This window comes from Heloderma suspectum, chromosome 3 (assembly GCF_057233095.1).
Source record: "Heloderma suspectum isolate Gila_16-S chromosome 3, 16-S_ref, whole genome shotgun sequence".
Taxonomy (NCBI): domain Eukaryota; kingdom Metazoa; phylum Chordata; class Lepidosauria; order Squamata; family Helodermatidae; genus Heloderma; species Heloderma suspectum.
In genome coordinates, this window is record NC_139460.1 from 330,631,582 (window position 1) to 330,648,072 (window position 16,491).

General features: G+C 47.3%; 1 protein-coding gene across 12 annotated transcripts in view; it reads left to right on the top strand.

Moving 5' to 3' along the window:
- Window positions 1–16,491, top strand: part of DLG1 (discs large MAGUK scaffold protein 1) — a 274,255-nt gene that overhangs the window by 186,989 nt on the left and 70,775 nt on the right. For all 12 annotated transcript variants that reach the window (XM_084847875.1, XM_084847877.1, XM_084847865.1 and 9 more), the window contains one exon: window positions 2,545–2,659. In XM_084847875.1, the coding sequence (XP_084704001.1) occupies window positions 2,545–2,659 (115 nt within the window). The remainder of the gene's footprint in view (window positions 1–2,544; window positions 2,660–16,491) is intronic.

Consider the following 16,491-nt stretch of genomic DNA (forward strand, 5'->3'; position numbering starts at 1 on the left):
TTCAGAAATCATATAGCCGATGGTCAGTAGCTACAGGCTCTATGCAATTCTAACACAGTTCAAAGCTAAACACAGTTACCTTGACAGAGATCTTCAACGTGGTCTCTCCGCTTCATTCTGCCTTGGGACAGTCTTATGGCACACTTTCCACTCGGAGAGGGGTCTAGCCTGTGCTCTGGGGGCTGATTCTTCACCTTTATTTTCTATTTTGCCTTCATCTTCTGGGTCTTCATTTTCAGTTTCCATTTCTTAGGGATTTCATCTCAATTAGGCGAGGTGATGATGTTGCACAACTCAGAACGTTGTGGGCAATTTTCCTGCCCCCCCTCTCGGCGCGCTAGGCTAACAGCTACTTCTTCGGCCTCACACTCTCACGCTCCCACGCTTCGTTAAAAGCCAGACTGTCCTGCAACATTTTTCTAATTAACAGCCTCAGATCTTGTTTTTTTTTTCTCAGCTCGACCTTGAGCTTTTTGCTGTTTTCTCTCTCTATTCTGAATCTTTAAAAAAACAAACAAAACCCTTTTCCTTCTTTGTTTGACATACATCTCAAGGGGGTGCAAGGTTTGCTTCCCCCACCACCCATAGCCTCCCTCCTAAATGGAAGACAGACACAATTAGGGAATGGGAATTGGTCAGTGAGTAAGGGGTCTCACTGGCCGACACAAGAGGATTTTACACACCACGCACTTTGCTACTGGCCTGGGCACCCGGACGGTCAACGGTATGCGTCAGAAACCGCAGTAGCCACTCACACAATCATCAATCTCTCCACTACATCCATATGTCCCTGCCACCCACTTTTCCCACTTTTTTACCAGAGCGGAAAGCGGCTTCCCCAGCTTCCTCAGCTTCCTACTGAGTACTGGCGTGCTAGGTACTGGCGCCCACTCGGGGGTGTGATCAGGCCCCCCTTCTACCCGCAAGGAGTAGGTTCTTTTGTATACGTATACCACCAACACTGACCTTCTTCATAAGGCGGGGCCCTCTTTTTTTCTGCCCAGTGGCCTTTCTCCCTAAAGGCGGGGCCCTCTTTTTCCCATATACTTGCCTTTCTCCTGAAGGCTTCCAATGTGGGTTTCAACTCAATTGCGGCTGCGATACAGGCAGGGCTCAAGTTCCTTCCTCCGCTTCTCAAGGTTCTCTTGCCGCTCGCTGCCGTTTGGGCGATCCCGGTGCAGGCTTTCTCCCATTCACTCGACAAAAAGGTCGGTGGCGCCAAGAAAGGGAGGCATGCGCCGAGCTCATCTTCCCGGTGCGGCGATCAAGAGCAGGCAACTGCCACCTGTCTGGCTCAGAGCCTGCCACATCCGAGTCACGGCACCATTTATGTTGCAGAACCCAGAGTCAGAGAGACCACGGAGTGAAGGAAAAAGAGATTCTTTATTTAACGCGCGGGCTTAAGGCTGGAATCATTTCCAAAGAGCCAGAAGCCCCGAAATACATCAGCACATTGTTTTTATAGACATTGTGACACATAGGAAACGGCTCCTCCTCCCCCTCCCGTGTGGGGTTGCAGTCCTCAACATTTCTTCTCCTAGCACCTTTGTTTATAATACAAGAACTGGGTTATAGGGTAGCCATGATAAGGAGAGAACAGAAGAGAACAGCAGAGAACAAGATATACAACTGTATGACCTTTGACAAGATAAGGAATTCCTGTGTCTCGTCAGCTTACAACAATATATTCAAGGGAGAAAGAGCTCAGCAAGAACATGAAGCATGAGACTGCATGAGGCTACTTAGTCTGACCCCCGATATGGCTGCTACAGTGGCCCTGGACTGTTTTACACAGATGATAACCGGGTCTAGACAAAAACACACCTTTGCCAGAATTGCGTATGCACACGCTTCTCGGGAGCCTCTCTGCTGGTGTTTCTGGCGGACCTTTAGCAGCAGTCAGGGCGGCTGTCTGGGCGCGAGCGGTGCAGGGAGGCCTCCGGCGTCCTGGGCCACTGGCTGTGGAAAGGCTGCTCCTTTTTTGGAAGCAGCCGTGCTTCTGGCCCTGCACTGTGGCCACGGAACGGTGGGCTGCCAGTGGGCACCCAGAGAGTGCCCCTCCCTCCTCCGGGGGCTGGGTGTGTGGCTTCGCTGCAGGCATTCCCTGGCTGGCTCGGATGTTTCCATCCTGTCCAGCCTCTGGAGGTAAGTTCCCTGGGCAGTGCAGTGATCCAGCTGCAACTTGTAAGTCCGTATGGCTGTGCTCTATGCACTGTGTGTACACACACCTGCCCACCACACATTTTTAAATGCTTTGTAATGGTTTAACATTTTATGGGTCTTCACCATTTTATTTTACGTTGTTTTTGCCATTTCATAAGGGGGAGGATGCATACATTTTAAAGGAGCAAAGTATTGGATTAATGCCAGAGAGGAGACTTTATAGTTGTCACAAAATTTTGGCTGTTTATAGCACAAAACATGAAGCATTCCGAACGGGAACACTTGGCAGTGGCAGCATTTGCTAGACGATCCTGAAGTTGCTGACCCGGTTTGAACTGGTGTTGCCTCCCCTCCCCTCCCCCCCGCTTTTCTTTTGCACAGAATACAGCCGCTTTGAAGCTAAGATACATGACTTGCGGGAGCAGATGATGAACAGCAGTGTCAGTTCAGGATCTGGGTCTCTGCGGATGAGCCAGAAGCGGTCCCTCTATGTCAGGTGAGGCCGCTTTCCAGTGCTTGAGTTCCCTGTTGTGTTGGCTGGCCCTGACTGCTCTTGGCCCCCCCAAGACGCAGGAGGGTGGTGGTGGCTCTGTGTAAGGCTGGGTTACCCTTTCCATCCTGAAAGCAGCGTTTAAATTGAGAGTGAACGCCAGTCCCCTGGCGGCGGCGGCTCGTCCTTGGCTGCGGATGCTTGCCCACCCAGACTGGCCTCTCTGAGATCTCCTCTTGCGGCTTGCGGGAGCCTCGGGTGGAGGAGGAGGAGGCCCCCTCCAGTTTGGATTTGATACCTGGAGGGCTTCCTCCCGAACCTGCATGGGATACAGCGACAGTGACAGTCTTTTAACAGGTGTCAGCTGCCCAGCCTCGGGGTGCGAACAGTCGCTTTTATTATGCAAGCTGCAGTTAGATCAGCGGTGCCTCAGGTGACAATCCAAATCCACGAACAGCCCCGAAGCGCCAAGGCTCAGAAAAGCTTTGGGCGAAGGGGGCCCCTTCAGCTGCAAGCAGCTCCCTCTGGGCAGCGCACCATGTGAGCGAGAGGCAGCGAACACTGGCGCTGTCCCCTCGGCACCTGGAGTGGCTGGTGAAGCCCCTCCCTCCCGACGCCTTGCCCGGTGGTCCCGCCCCTCCCTCCAGCGCTGGTATGCCCTGGGGGACGAGGGCCTGGCTGGCTTCTTTTCAGCTGATGCGCTTGTGCCTGGACAGGCTCCCCTCTGCGGCTGTGTGTCTCCTGCAAGGCCCGAGCTCTGCAACAGGATCAGCAACCTGTGTATTCAGAAGTTCTTGGCACCGTTGGCTTTCTTGCTTGAGTGCAGGTTGGGAATGTCCCGCAGAAGGTCACTCCTGAGCCAGTCTGCTGACTCGCCACTGGAAGGGCTGTGGAAGTCTCCCCCAGAAACCGTGCGGTATTGTTCCTGACCAAGATTGCCCCCCTTCCCTAGAGCGACATGTGCAGGTTGTCACCCTCGCCCAGGTGAGGGAGATGACAGGCTGCCGGATTTACTTACAGCCCGCAGTGACAGATTGTGGCACAGAACACCGAATGGTTCAGCAACACTCAAGTCTTGCACTAGTTCCTGGGTGGCCCACTTAGAGTCAAGTCCAGGGTCGCCTCTCCTCCAGTCAGTTCCATTACCAACTGTGGCAGGGCGCCCCTGTTTAGGGTACGGAGAAACGTGACAGTAATTGACGTTGCCCATTATTACAACACTTCCTCATTGATTTAATCTTCCCTTTCAGGATGGCCCTGAGCATTCTGGTGTAGGGGACAGAAGGAAGCCTGTCATACTAAATGGCTTTGGGAGCCTGGTATTGCCACCCACGGCGCTTCTGTGGAGGAGTCTGCCTCTTCTAGGTTTTCTAGTCTGCTTGGCACTATGCTGTCTTTGATGTACAGAGCAGCACGTCCTCCAGCACGCCCTTCCCTGTCCTTCCCATACAGTTCATGTCCGGAGAAACCCTATCCCACCGGTTCTCTCCCTCCCACCATGTGTCTGTTCGACATGCCTGCTACATATAGGTATGCCCACTATATCTGAATTCTCCTGTACAACCAGCCCCCCACCCTACTCAGGCCTATCTTGGCCCCGGGGCTCCTAGCATTGGGATAGAAACACCTATATATGGTGACCCTCCTCAGGTGTCATTTTCGTGTGCATTTTCCGCTATGGCCATTAAGCTTCTGACTGGCTATCACGTTTCACCATATACCCAAGGCCTGTTCCCTCCCAGACTCAATTTGGGCAGTGGGGAACATTTTCACATCCATCCCCTAGGGACAGGAACATCAGAAGCTGCCTTATCCTGAATCACACACACACACACACACACCTGGGTCCATCTAGCCTGGTATTGTCGACACTGACTGGCAGTGGCCCTGCAAGGTTTCAGGCAGGAGTACTTCCTAGCCCTACCTGGAGATGCTGGGGATTGAACTTTGGAACTTCTCCAGGCAAAGTAGGGGTCTACCACTGAGCCACATTCCCCCCCCCCCACATACACACACCTCTACCCTGTTTTTCAACCCAAGATGGACACTTTCCAGCTCCTTTTGGCTTTCCCCCAGAGATCACTTTAAAGGCTGCTCTGCCACCTTTTTGATGTTAAGCGCCAGCAGTCTGGTTCCATTTTGGTTCAAGTGGAGCCCGTTCCTCTTGCACAGGTCCAGCTTATCCCAAGTGTTCCCCAGTGCCTAACAAATCTGAACCCCTTCTCCCTATGCCACTGTCTCATCCTTGCACTTAGGTGCCTCAGCTTCACCTGTCTAGCTGGCCCTGCGTGTGGAACAGGTAGCATTTCAGAGAATGCTGCCTTGGAGGGCCTGGCTTCCAGATTCTTAAATAAGAACATAAGAAGAGCCCTGCTGGATCAGGCCAAGGGTCCATCTAGTCCAGCATTCTGTTCACACAGCGGCTGACCAGCTGTCGATAGGAATCCTCGGTGCAAGAGGCTATTTGTTTGTCTTCTGAGGAATGGGTCTTTTCTAAGGGATCATTTCGTCTTCCCCAGAATGACATCCGCCTTCCCCAATACTCCCATTCTCCGTGACAACAGAGGAGCTGTGACCCAGGGATTGAGGTGCCAGTATTATACCCCCGCGGTCTCGTCCACCAACCTCTCTGCTCCTCCAGGTCGGCGACCTTGGCTTACAGATAACAAACTTGTTCTCTGAGGTCCAGGAGCTCATTACTCCAAGTACATGCCCACCTGAGTACACACCCAGCAGGCAGCTAGTTGGACGTATGACACTCAGTGCAGTGAACTGCATAGTTCCCACACCCCTGCGTGCTTTCTGCCTCCGGAGCTGTTTCTTTCATCATTATTGGGTTTGTTTACCTGGAAAGCTAAGATATTTACTAGAGTCCACTGCCCTTGTCTCCTTGTAGCGTTACTGAACCCATGTATGTGCTTCGGTGTTTAACCCTGAGGCTTCATTACAAGGGTTGAGACCCATCACCACTGGGCCCCCCACTCAGGGAGCGGGGCTCCCTCACAAGCCTGCCGACATTACGTCCCTGGCGAGGGAAGGTGTGGCTTAGTACTGTCCTGCATTAGGCTGTAGTGGCTGGGAAACAAGGTCAGTTTAACCCGGGGAGTTTTAGTTGATGAGACTACATGGGTAGAGGATTAAGGAGGGGATGTGGCTCGAATTCCTCTGGAAAATGGGTAGGGGATTCAGGGGAGGCTACAGGTAGAGCTCCCTTGGGCATGCAAGGCGTTGAGTCGGTATGAGCCTGGTTCAGTACGAGCCCTTCCTAGACTTACATTCTGGTTTTTAAGACTAAATGAAAAGCTGAACTCCTATTTTGAGCTGAAGTCTGTACTGTTAAGGAAATACCCAAGGCAGGTTAGGCTGAACAGTCAGAAATTTATTAAAGCACATCATAGCTGAGGGAGAAGCAGATGACACTGTGTGTCACCAAATAAAAAGGAACAGGATGCTTTTATACAGACTGAAAGTTGGAGAACAAAGAACATGCACTACACATGCTCCAGAGCTACTTTAGCTCAGCAATCGCTTTATGAGCACAGTGGCCTGCTTATCTTCAGGGATGAGCTACTTTGGTGGATAGGAATTTCCTGCTTACAATGAGCAAGTCACAATTACCTTCTCAAGGTCAGAAACACACTCTCGATCCCATCAGGCACCTTGGTTGGCTGCTTGAACCAAGCTACTCAAGAGGCCTAGTCAGGCCTACCTTCACAATACCATACCTTTCGTTTAGGAGCTCTGCACTGAAAGACCTAAAAACTGAGCCTGAACTGAAGCTAAGCCTATATTTATTAGTTTTCAAGCAGACTTTTCCACTAGCCAGGTCTGCGCTGTCATCCTCTCATCATAGAACTATGTACTGTTTTTATAGCCCCTTTCCAAACTTGGGTTTAGTCTAAATATCTGAGATTTTCTGCAACTACTCAGGCTTCTCTGTTGGAGCAGGTCTGCACGAACTCTACATTTCTATAGGAATGTCCCCTGGAGATGTAGCTCCTGGTTCATGTTTTTCTAACAGATTACCCTTCTGGGGCGGAGCTGTCATCGATGTGCCCTTCCTTTGGCTTCACTGCTTGATGATGAGGATGATGAATTTCATTTCTATGCTTCCCCATAGCTGGAGCTCTCTGGGCAGTTCACAGCCATTCAGTTTATGAGTTTAAATAATGACCTGACTGAATTAAATGAATAATGGGCAGCAGCTCCCCTCCCCTCGCACGGGTGCTTGGCTCAGGAGTGCGCGTCGTGTGGGGCTTCATCACTGGGGCTCTTCTCCACACGTGGGGAGCTGCTGTTCCCTTGCTGGTGAGCGCAGTGGAGCTAGCGGGGAGAGGGGCTCTGGCGGCCCCCTGCAGCGTCTGGCGAGCACCTGCCTGGCCCGCTCGACAGTCCGCATGCTGCGTCTTGGTCTGTTTGCAGGCAGAGTTGTTCCCACCTGCAGCTCCAAGGGGTGCGGCCCAGCCAGAGGACGCTGAGCTACGGAAGCCCAGGGCGGTGGCCCAAGGGCATTGCCTGCTTGGTGCCTGTTCGGGGCCAAGGGAGGCAAGTGTCTGCACATGGCTGGAGGACGGGGCGGGGGCAGTGTGTCTAGTCACTGCTTTGTGAGGCCCATGCTTGTCGGATGGGTTTTTCCCCTTTTTCTGAGTTGGCATCGGTTATTAGAGGAAGGAAGCACTGTAAAAGGCTGTGCCCTGGCAGAAGGGGGTGGGAGGGAAGATGGGGCGTGCCGGCCCACCTGTCTGACTGTCTGAGGGGAAGACGTGCGCCCACCTGTGCTCCCGCTGTTGGCTACTGACCCTCCCACGCCGCCTGCCTGTTGCTCACTAGAGGTGGCTACTTAACCCAGTACCGTGTCCTCCAGAGTCAGAAAACTGCCTCCACGTTCGGTGGGCGGGGGCGCCTGCTGGTGAAAGTGGGCGTAGGGATTTCGTTTTCTTGGTCCTTTTAGTAATTTTATCGTAATTCATTTTAATATTACAATTTCAGTGAAATTATTTCAGTGAAATTATTTATTTTAAGATTTATATTAAACTTTGCCCTTGGGGGCTTATTTCATTTAATATGTTGTATTTTATGTTCCGTATCTTATTTTATCACTGTTTTTGAGAATTTTATAACATACTATATATACTTCTTAATAGAGTATTAATAGATACTTTTAAGATTTATATTAATTTATCTTTTGCCCAAGGGGCTTATCTTATTTTATATGCTATATCTTACATACTTTTAAAGTCTTATTTTATAATGGTTTTTGGCAATTTTGGTGTGTGTGTGGTGAGATGGTTCTTACTAGAGTGGGGTACTGGCAGCTTTAACTCTGGTGACAGAAGCTGTGGTTACTTATGTCAAGGCACAAAATCAATCTAGGATTATTGCTTTTGTTGTTGTTAAAAATGAAGCTGGCCAGCAAGGGGCTCCAGATAAGGAAGCCCTCGATTGGCCCACGGGTCCTTGCTGTTTAACAAAGAATATTGTTATGGGGGAGGCTGGTGATAGCCTGGCCCAGGAAATAGCCTTTGTTGGAGGGCTCTACCGGAGCAGAAGGCCAAGCACACTTCTTTAGCGCTTTGCTCAATTCCCCACATAGTAAAGACAATGCACCACCTAGCTCCCCCCTAAAAATTTCAGAGAAGTTCATGAGTAATAATTTACCCCCATTTTTTCCTTCACATTATAAGAAGTTATCTCCAGCCAAAGAAATCAAGGATATACTCCTCCCCCTTTTTAATCAATCTTCTTAGTAATCGGCATGAGCTGATAAGACAACTGTATACTATTTGAATAGAGGATATAGCCATGATAATGAATTTTCTGGCAGAGTGTAAGGAGTTATTAACAACGTTAACAGACGTTGTGCTAGGTAATATAAAGGCCAAGAGGAAAACAACTCCCAGCGTCTCTTTCATAAATGAGATCAGGCCAGAGACCCAACCTGACCTGCCAGACAAGGCCACTGAAGATCCTCCACTTCAGGCTTTACCTAAAACTAAGAAAGGGAAAGGTATAAATTGCAAAAGAGATACAAAATCTAAAAAGATTGTAAAAAGATCTAAAAAGAAAAGCAAAAATATCAGAAGTTCAGCTCAGCTATAGAGATACCATCATGTAACTTTAAGAGGCTCTTCATCTTATTAGATGAGAAGGAAAAACCAGAGGAAGTTTTTTTTTCCTGCACCTAGGAAAAAGAAACCAAAGGCACAGTTCCAAGATGGGGGATACGTGGCTCAGCAGCACTACAAGTGAGAAGGATCTTGGAATTGTTGTCGATCACAAGCTGAATATGAGCCAACAATGTGATGTGGCTGCAAAAAAGGCAAATGCCATTTTGGGCTGCATTAACAGAAGCATAGCTTCCAAATCCCGGGAAGTACTAGTTCCCTTCTACTCAGCACTGGTTAGGCCTCATCTGGAGTATTGTGTCCAGTTCTGGGCACCACACTTTCAGAAGGATGCAGACAAACCGGAGAGGGTTCAGAGGAGGGCAACGAAGATGATCAGGGGACTGGAAACAAAGCCCTATGAAGAGAGACGGAAAGAACTGGGCATGTTTAGCCTTGAGAAGAGAAGACTGAGGGGAGATAGGATAGCACTCTTCAAGTCCTTGAAAGGTTGTCCCAGAGAGGAAGGCCAGGATCGCTTCTTGATCATCCCAGAGTGCAGGACACGGAATAATGGGCTCAAGTTCCAGGAAGCCAGATTCCGGCTGAACATCAGGAAAAACATCCTGATTGTTAGAGCAATACGACAATGGCACCCATTCCCTGGGGAGGTGGTGGGCTCTCCCACACTGGAGGCCTTCAAGACGAGGCTGGACAGCCATCTGTCAGGGATGCTCTGACTTGGATTCCTGCATTGAGCAGAGGATTGGACCCGATGGCCTTGTAGGTCCCTTCCAACCCTACTATTCTATGATTCTAAGTATCTAAGTGTCACATCCAGAACAAGATGCTAGAAACGAAAGGAAGTAAATCACCAAATCCTACAGTAAATATATCCCCACAAAATACAAATGTGGGAATAGACGAGAACCAGGACTGTAGGTGACTTTCCAGTCAAGGTAACCTTGGCTCCTATTGAAGGTACCAGACAGGATATTGTACGAGATCCCCCCCCCCCCCCAACCTTGGCAATTACAGCTCATGCAATATAATATGGTATTTTTCAATTATCCAAACCAATAGGCCAGCTGTCCCAAGTAAACCGCAAATTACAACTCATGAATTTTATTTTATCCTTTATTTCTATTCCTTTAACAGCAGAGGATATCATAAAGGTCAGATACCTCATTTATAATTATATCTCAGCCTGAGCAGTCACGACCTTTGCACGAAGAAATGCAGTGCCTGAAATATGTAGTGCCAGAGATCTACTGGTGAGGAAGGGTATAGGAATTAATAGGCATTTTATAAATACCTCCCCAGTCTGTTCCTGGGACCTTCAAGAGCCAGGATTCAAGAGTCTTCAAATATTGCATTTATTGACACACCAGCTGGCATTCTGGTGGAGCTGAGTCCTGTGTTGGAACTTAAAACAGCCCTCTTAGGCCAGCTACCTAAGAATATCCCAGTCAAGGGTAAACTGCAAAGCACCACCAGTACAGGGGCCTCTGTAAATGGCAGAGATAGAGGTTGAAGTGATAGTTTCTCCAGCCTTTCTCTCACAGCTCAGCAAGGTATCTTGAGACTTTCATCTCTAAAAGAGATCTTGTTGACCAAGTCCAAGCAGGCCACAGAGCTTCAGTCAGGCAAAGCTGGCCTAGACGTTTTGCATTTTCAGGATGGAGAGAAAGCTTGTTCTGACCTTCCTAGGCAGGAGACACTTCCAGCAGATCCCCTAAACGCAGTCAACCCCGTGAAGGATCTAAATGTTAGGGGAGAAAATTTCCACACTCACGTTTATGCATTTTCAAAGGCAGAGGGAGGATTAAGGGACCTAGTGAAACAGCAGCCTCGAGTCGAGGACTCGAGTGCCTGTGCACAGCAAGGCACACACAGCCTGCGACAGGGCTGCGCCCCCACCTCGCAGGTTGGAACAGGTGGGAGCGGAGGTTCAGTCTGCTTTTAACGGGTGTGGGAGACCCAAGGAAGTCTGGCAGGGAAGTGGTGTGGCTGAGCCCCACCCCAACCACAGGGAGTGTGAGCGGCAGGAAATGAGATACCTGGAAGAGTTGGGAGCAAATGAGGCCCAGACGCTGAATTCTTCAGAGACCATCTCAGTCCCCCCAATACAATCGAATGTGATCACGTCACACCATTCTTTTGATAAGATTGAACCACTCCACTCAAGCAAAGGTGAGGATAAAAACTTTTACATCCCGCAAGACGGGGATAAACAGTTCCCCAGTTCATCCCACATTAACCCTCCTATTCCTTCAGTGGGCCCTCAAGAGGCAAGAGATCCCCCGCCTAGTAGTTGACAAGCCTTAGCTTTTCTTTTTTAGTGTGGAACGCTGCAGGCTGAGATACCCACAAATATGATAAGAGAATTTCTAAAGTTACTTCAGGAGTATGATGTTATCTGTATACAGGAGACATGGATAACCGACTCAGAAATAGATGAGATCTATCTAGAAGGTGTTACAACTTGGATCCTCCCTGCAAAAAATGTCCCCTCTACGGGCTGCCCAGCTGGCAGCATTACTATTCTATTAAACCAAAAATGGAGGCTTGATACCTAACAGATTAAGGTGGAAGTTGCTCCATCTCTATTAAAAGTAAGATTGTGGTCAGGAAAGTGTTTCTCCTTAATCATAATTAACATCTGTATCCCCCCTCATAGCATGAGAGCCTCCCTCAGTACGTTATAGATTGAATTGGAGTCAGCCCTTGATTACTTAGAAAATGAATTCCCACTTTCTATTATTATGGTAGTGGGAGACTTCAACACCAGAATTGGTAGAAACAAAAATAAGTTACCAGGTCATCTAAATATTGAGGAAGAGGAATTATTAACTGCCTTTTGACAGATTCTGAGAGATAAGACAGTAAACCTAGCAGGTTATAAATTTTTGGAGTTCCTGTTCACAAGGAATTACTTAATATTAATTATTAATGGGTCGTATCCTAAAGACACCCCAGGAAACTTTACCTATTTATCAATAAGAGGACAAAGTATAATTGATTATGTGTGTGTTCCCATGAATAAGATTAGGAACTTTATCAATTTTGAGGTTATCTCTGCGGGCCATTGTGATCACCAGCCTGTGACGTTTGAGGGTTGTTTTTTTTTTTATAGAGAGGATGGAAATTCTCAGATTTTTGCTCATGAAGAGTATCAGGTCAGAGTTGAATTAGTTGGCGAAAGGAGGGTTAAATGGAATAATCTTATAATGGATACAATTAATACTACCCTTTTATTGGAGCAGATGTTATCCATTTGTGATAACATATTGCAACTAGATGTTAACTCAGCAAATATATTACATCTGTATCAGTGTTGCAGAACCCAGAGTCAGAGAGACCACGGAGTGAAGGAAAAAGAGATTCTTTATTTAACGCGCGGGCTTAAGGCTGGAATCGTTTCCAAAGAGCCAGAAGCCGCGAAATACATTAGCACATTGGTTTTATAGACATTGTGACACATATGAAACGGCTCCTCCTCTCCCTCCTGCATGGGGTTGCAATCCTCAACATTTTTCCTCCTAGCACCATTGTTTATAATACAAGAACTGGGTTATAGGGTAGCCATGATAAGGAGAGAACAGAAGAGAACAGCAGAGAACAAGATATACAATTGTATGACCTTTGACAAGATAAGGAATTCCTGTGTCTCGTCAGCTTACAACAATATATTCAAGGGAGAAAGAGCTCAGCAAGAACATGAAGCATGAGACTGCATGAGGCTACTTAGTCTGATCCCCGATATGGCTGCTACATTCCCCCCTTAAATGCATAATTTCATTACAATTATAGCATTTCTGATAACTATACAAAGCTTTTTGTGACATACATATTACTTAGCCTCTTGTTGGGCTATTAGAGCATAGAGGGCAGCAGTTTTACTAGCTGAGACATAAAACAGATTGGTTAAACAGCGCATAAGACAAGGAACGCAGAGACATAACAGAACTTTTATGAACAATACTGGTAGAATTAGGATGAACAATGCTTTTAAGCTAGCTAAGATCTGGAAGCCAAAGGGTTAACTAATTGAGCTAATTGTTTTGTCTTATTGTTTTGTTAGCTACTATATTGTGCAGCTTGTTGATCTGTTCATCTACAGCATTGCCATTATCAGTTAAGTTAAAACAACAGAGCTTTTGGTGTGTCTCACAACTTAAATGATGAAGAAGGAAGAGGTAATCTATACCAGCTCTGTTTTCTAGAACTGCACCTTTTAGATCACGCAGCTTTTTATTTAACAATGACAATGCTCGTGAGGTGGCATTTATGCTTTTGGCTAAGCTGCAAGCTAACCGGTTGATTTCCAGACCATCGGCCAAGGCTAAACCTGGAACCTTAACCAGTGACATTGCTAAGGCCAATTTTTCTGAGTCAGAATATAACTGCACATGACTATTACAATTTTTAGTTAGTTGGAGTGCTCGAGGCTGCCGTTGACGGATTTTCTCGGGCTACAGGGGAAGAATTGGCACCAGTTCAATTGGCGGCTGAGGCAACATGGGTGGTTATCAGACAAGTTGGCAGGAATGAATGACCAAGTGCGGGAATTACATGTCTAAAACCATCCATGAGGCAAAAGTATGTGGGCATCATTAAAAGATATGTTTTGAATTTTATTACAGTGGAAGGGGGCCAGGGATAGCTTTGTATTTTCTGGAAAAATTTTTGACAATTAAGCATTTGTGCACACGTAGCATTTGTTTCAGCAATGATGGGGGTGCGTAGAGTGAGCTCTGTAGGGGGTAGGATCTTTGCAACCACGCCCCAATTAGCATTTTGGGAATAAGTTAAACTTACACCATAAACTCTTAACATGGTATCTTTTTGAATTTTCCCAGGATGTCTACAGACAGTTATTAGGCAAGAGCTAATAAGCCTGTTTGCAGGTATACCTCTTGGCAAACAAAAATGTTTTACTCTTGTGATGTTAGCCAGGTGAAGCCAGTAATTATCAGCAAATCACTGGGACAAACTTCTTTTTCCAGGGGCAGACCCCCCTTTTTGCACCTTATTAAGGAAACACAATGCAACACTGCTAACACTACAACACGCATGTTTGATCTTCTTTGGGATCTGACCGTACGCTGGGCAGCTATTCACCTGGCAAGCTGCAGTAGGGTCTAGTCCCCTTCTTCAATTCTCCAGTTGCAGGTCTGACCGTACGCAGGGGGACAGTTTCCCGGTGTGTCCACAGTAAGGTCTAGCCTGAGTCTTCTTACTGCTTTTTCAGAATGATTTTTAAAGGATTTTCAGGATTTCTGTTTACAGTCTACTCTCCCCCTCTCGCTCTCTTGACTCGTGTCCAATGTATCTAGGGTTTAACTCTAGCTGCTTTCATAGCTGCGGGGGTGGAAAGTATGACAGTTCTGAGTTCTTTCCATCTGGGAGTCAAAGGGTTATTTTTCCCTCTTTAACTCATACTTTAACTCTTGGTTGGAAAGGATGAAGTTCTGTGATGGGAATGGCTTATTTTCTAAGACAAAGCGACGCTGGGCTTGAAGAACTTTGCCCAGTGTTTGGACTTCTTGTTTAAGGCTAACGTTTGCTTGCTCTTGATGCCGCTCTAGTGTCAATCATTAAGTCAATGTCACTGCCCCTCACAGTCAATGTCACGGCCCCTCTCAAGCTGTCTCCCTCTTCGCCCATTCTGGCCCCTTTGGTTTTCTCCTTTGTGTATTTGATTTATTTTATTTGGGCATTCATGCCACTAATGTCCATCTTGTCCACACTGGGCACACTGGTTCTTTTTTTAAGAATCTTCTGCCTCTGCTGGGTCTTCTTCTTTTCTTTTTTCGTTTACGTCTTCTTGGGCCTCTGGGTCGAGGGGGGTGTACTGGCGATAGGCATTTGAAAGATGCTCCAAGTACGCTCTGGGGCCTCGGTGGCACCTTGCAGCACTTTAGACACTTTGGTCATATTAATTGACTTCTTTATACCTGCCTTTCATGGCTTCTAACAGCAGGGTTTGATACTGGGTGAGGCGCTCTAGCCCAACTCGTGTTTTGGGATTCCAGCAGGGGGGGGTTACTTACAAGGAGACTTTATTGGGTAACTTACAGCACACAGGCGTACTTAATTTTTGGATCAGACAGCTTCTCTGAACCACGAGCTATTGCGCTAAATGGGTTTTTATACTATACATGTTACCCATAACACTAGCAAGCATTTTCAGCATAGGCTCTCTACTTTTGCATCAGTTTAAAAAGGGGAAGTGTGGCCCTACACCCCTTCTGACAGACAAGGGCCTTTAACTTTTTAGCAAGGCTTCTGTTTAAACAGAGCGGCACAGCTCAGCTCTCTAGCCATGATGCTTTAACTTGGGCAACTCCTCTGTAAATTTTATTTTACTTCTGTCAGGTTCTCTCACAGACATTTTAAAAACTTACTCTTTTTTTTTCTCTTCTAACCTGGTACACGAAAGCACTGAAACACTGAGTGCCGAAACTCAGGACGCTGGGGGGTGATGGGCATCGCTTTATACTTGCATTTTTCAGGCAGCCATTAATCTTCTTCGGGGAGGCGGTGGGGTGATTTGCAGGACTTCAAAGGCAAGCTTCTCAGTTTGTTTGTATTTGTAAATCCCAAGCTCAAAACAGGACACGATGAGGTACAGGGCCACCAAATTCTTGCTTTGGCACGGGCAACAAATAACTCGGGTTAGCTTTCTTCGCTGGGGTCTCAAACAGGAAAACAGTCTTAATTTAAAGTTGTAACATCACTGACAGCGTCAGCCAGCCAGCTACACAGATCTCATTGTTTTTTAAGACAGTTACTCCAATATTTTCTTCTCAATCAGGTTGGGTCTTTCAGCTTACACAGTTTATTGCAGCTTTCAGGAGCATGGCAGTAGCGTGATTTTGGCTTGGCCAGGAACATGCTGTCTGGTTTCTCGGTCTCTTTAGCACACACCCTTAGGCAGTGTAACACTGGATACTCAAATCAGTGAGATTTCTTCATTGCAGGGAATCCCACGGCAAAAGCTTAATGGTTACGCTCTTCAGAAATCATATAGCCGATGGTCAGTAGCTACAGGCTCTATGCAATTCTAACACAGTTCAAAGCTAAACACGGTTACCTTGACAGAGATCTTCAACATGGTCTTTCCGCTTCATTCTGCTTTGGGACAGTCTTATGGCACACTTTTCACTCGAAGAGGGGTCTAGCCTGTGCTCTGGGGGCTGATTCTTCACCTTTATTTTCTATTTTGCCTTCATTTTCTGGGTCTTCATTTTCAGTTTCCATTTCTTAGGGATTTCATCTCAATTAGGCGAGGTGATGATGTTGCACAACTCAGAACGTTGTGGGCAATTTTCCTGCCCCCCCTCTCTCGGCGCGCTAGGCTAACAGCTACGTCTTCGGCCTTACACTCTCACGCTCCCACGCTTTGTTAAAAGCCAGACTGTCCTGCAACATTTTTCTAATTAACAGCCTCAGATCTTGTTTTTTTTCCTCTCAGCTCGACCTTGAGCTTTTTGCTGTTTTCTCTTTCTATTCTGAATCTTTTTTAAAAAAAACCTTTTTCCTTCTTTGTTTGACATACATCTCAAGGGGGTGCAAGGTTTGCTTCCCCCACCACCCATAGCCTCCCTCCTAAATTGAAGACAGACACAATTAGGGAATGGGAATTGGTCAGTGAGTAAGGGGTCTCACTGGCCGACACAAGAGGATTTTTCACACCACGCACTTTGCTACTGGCCTGGGCACCCGGAC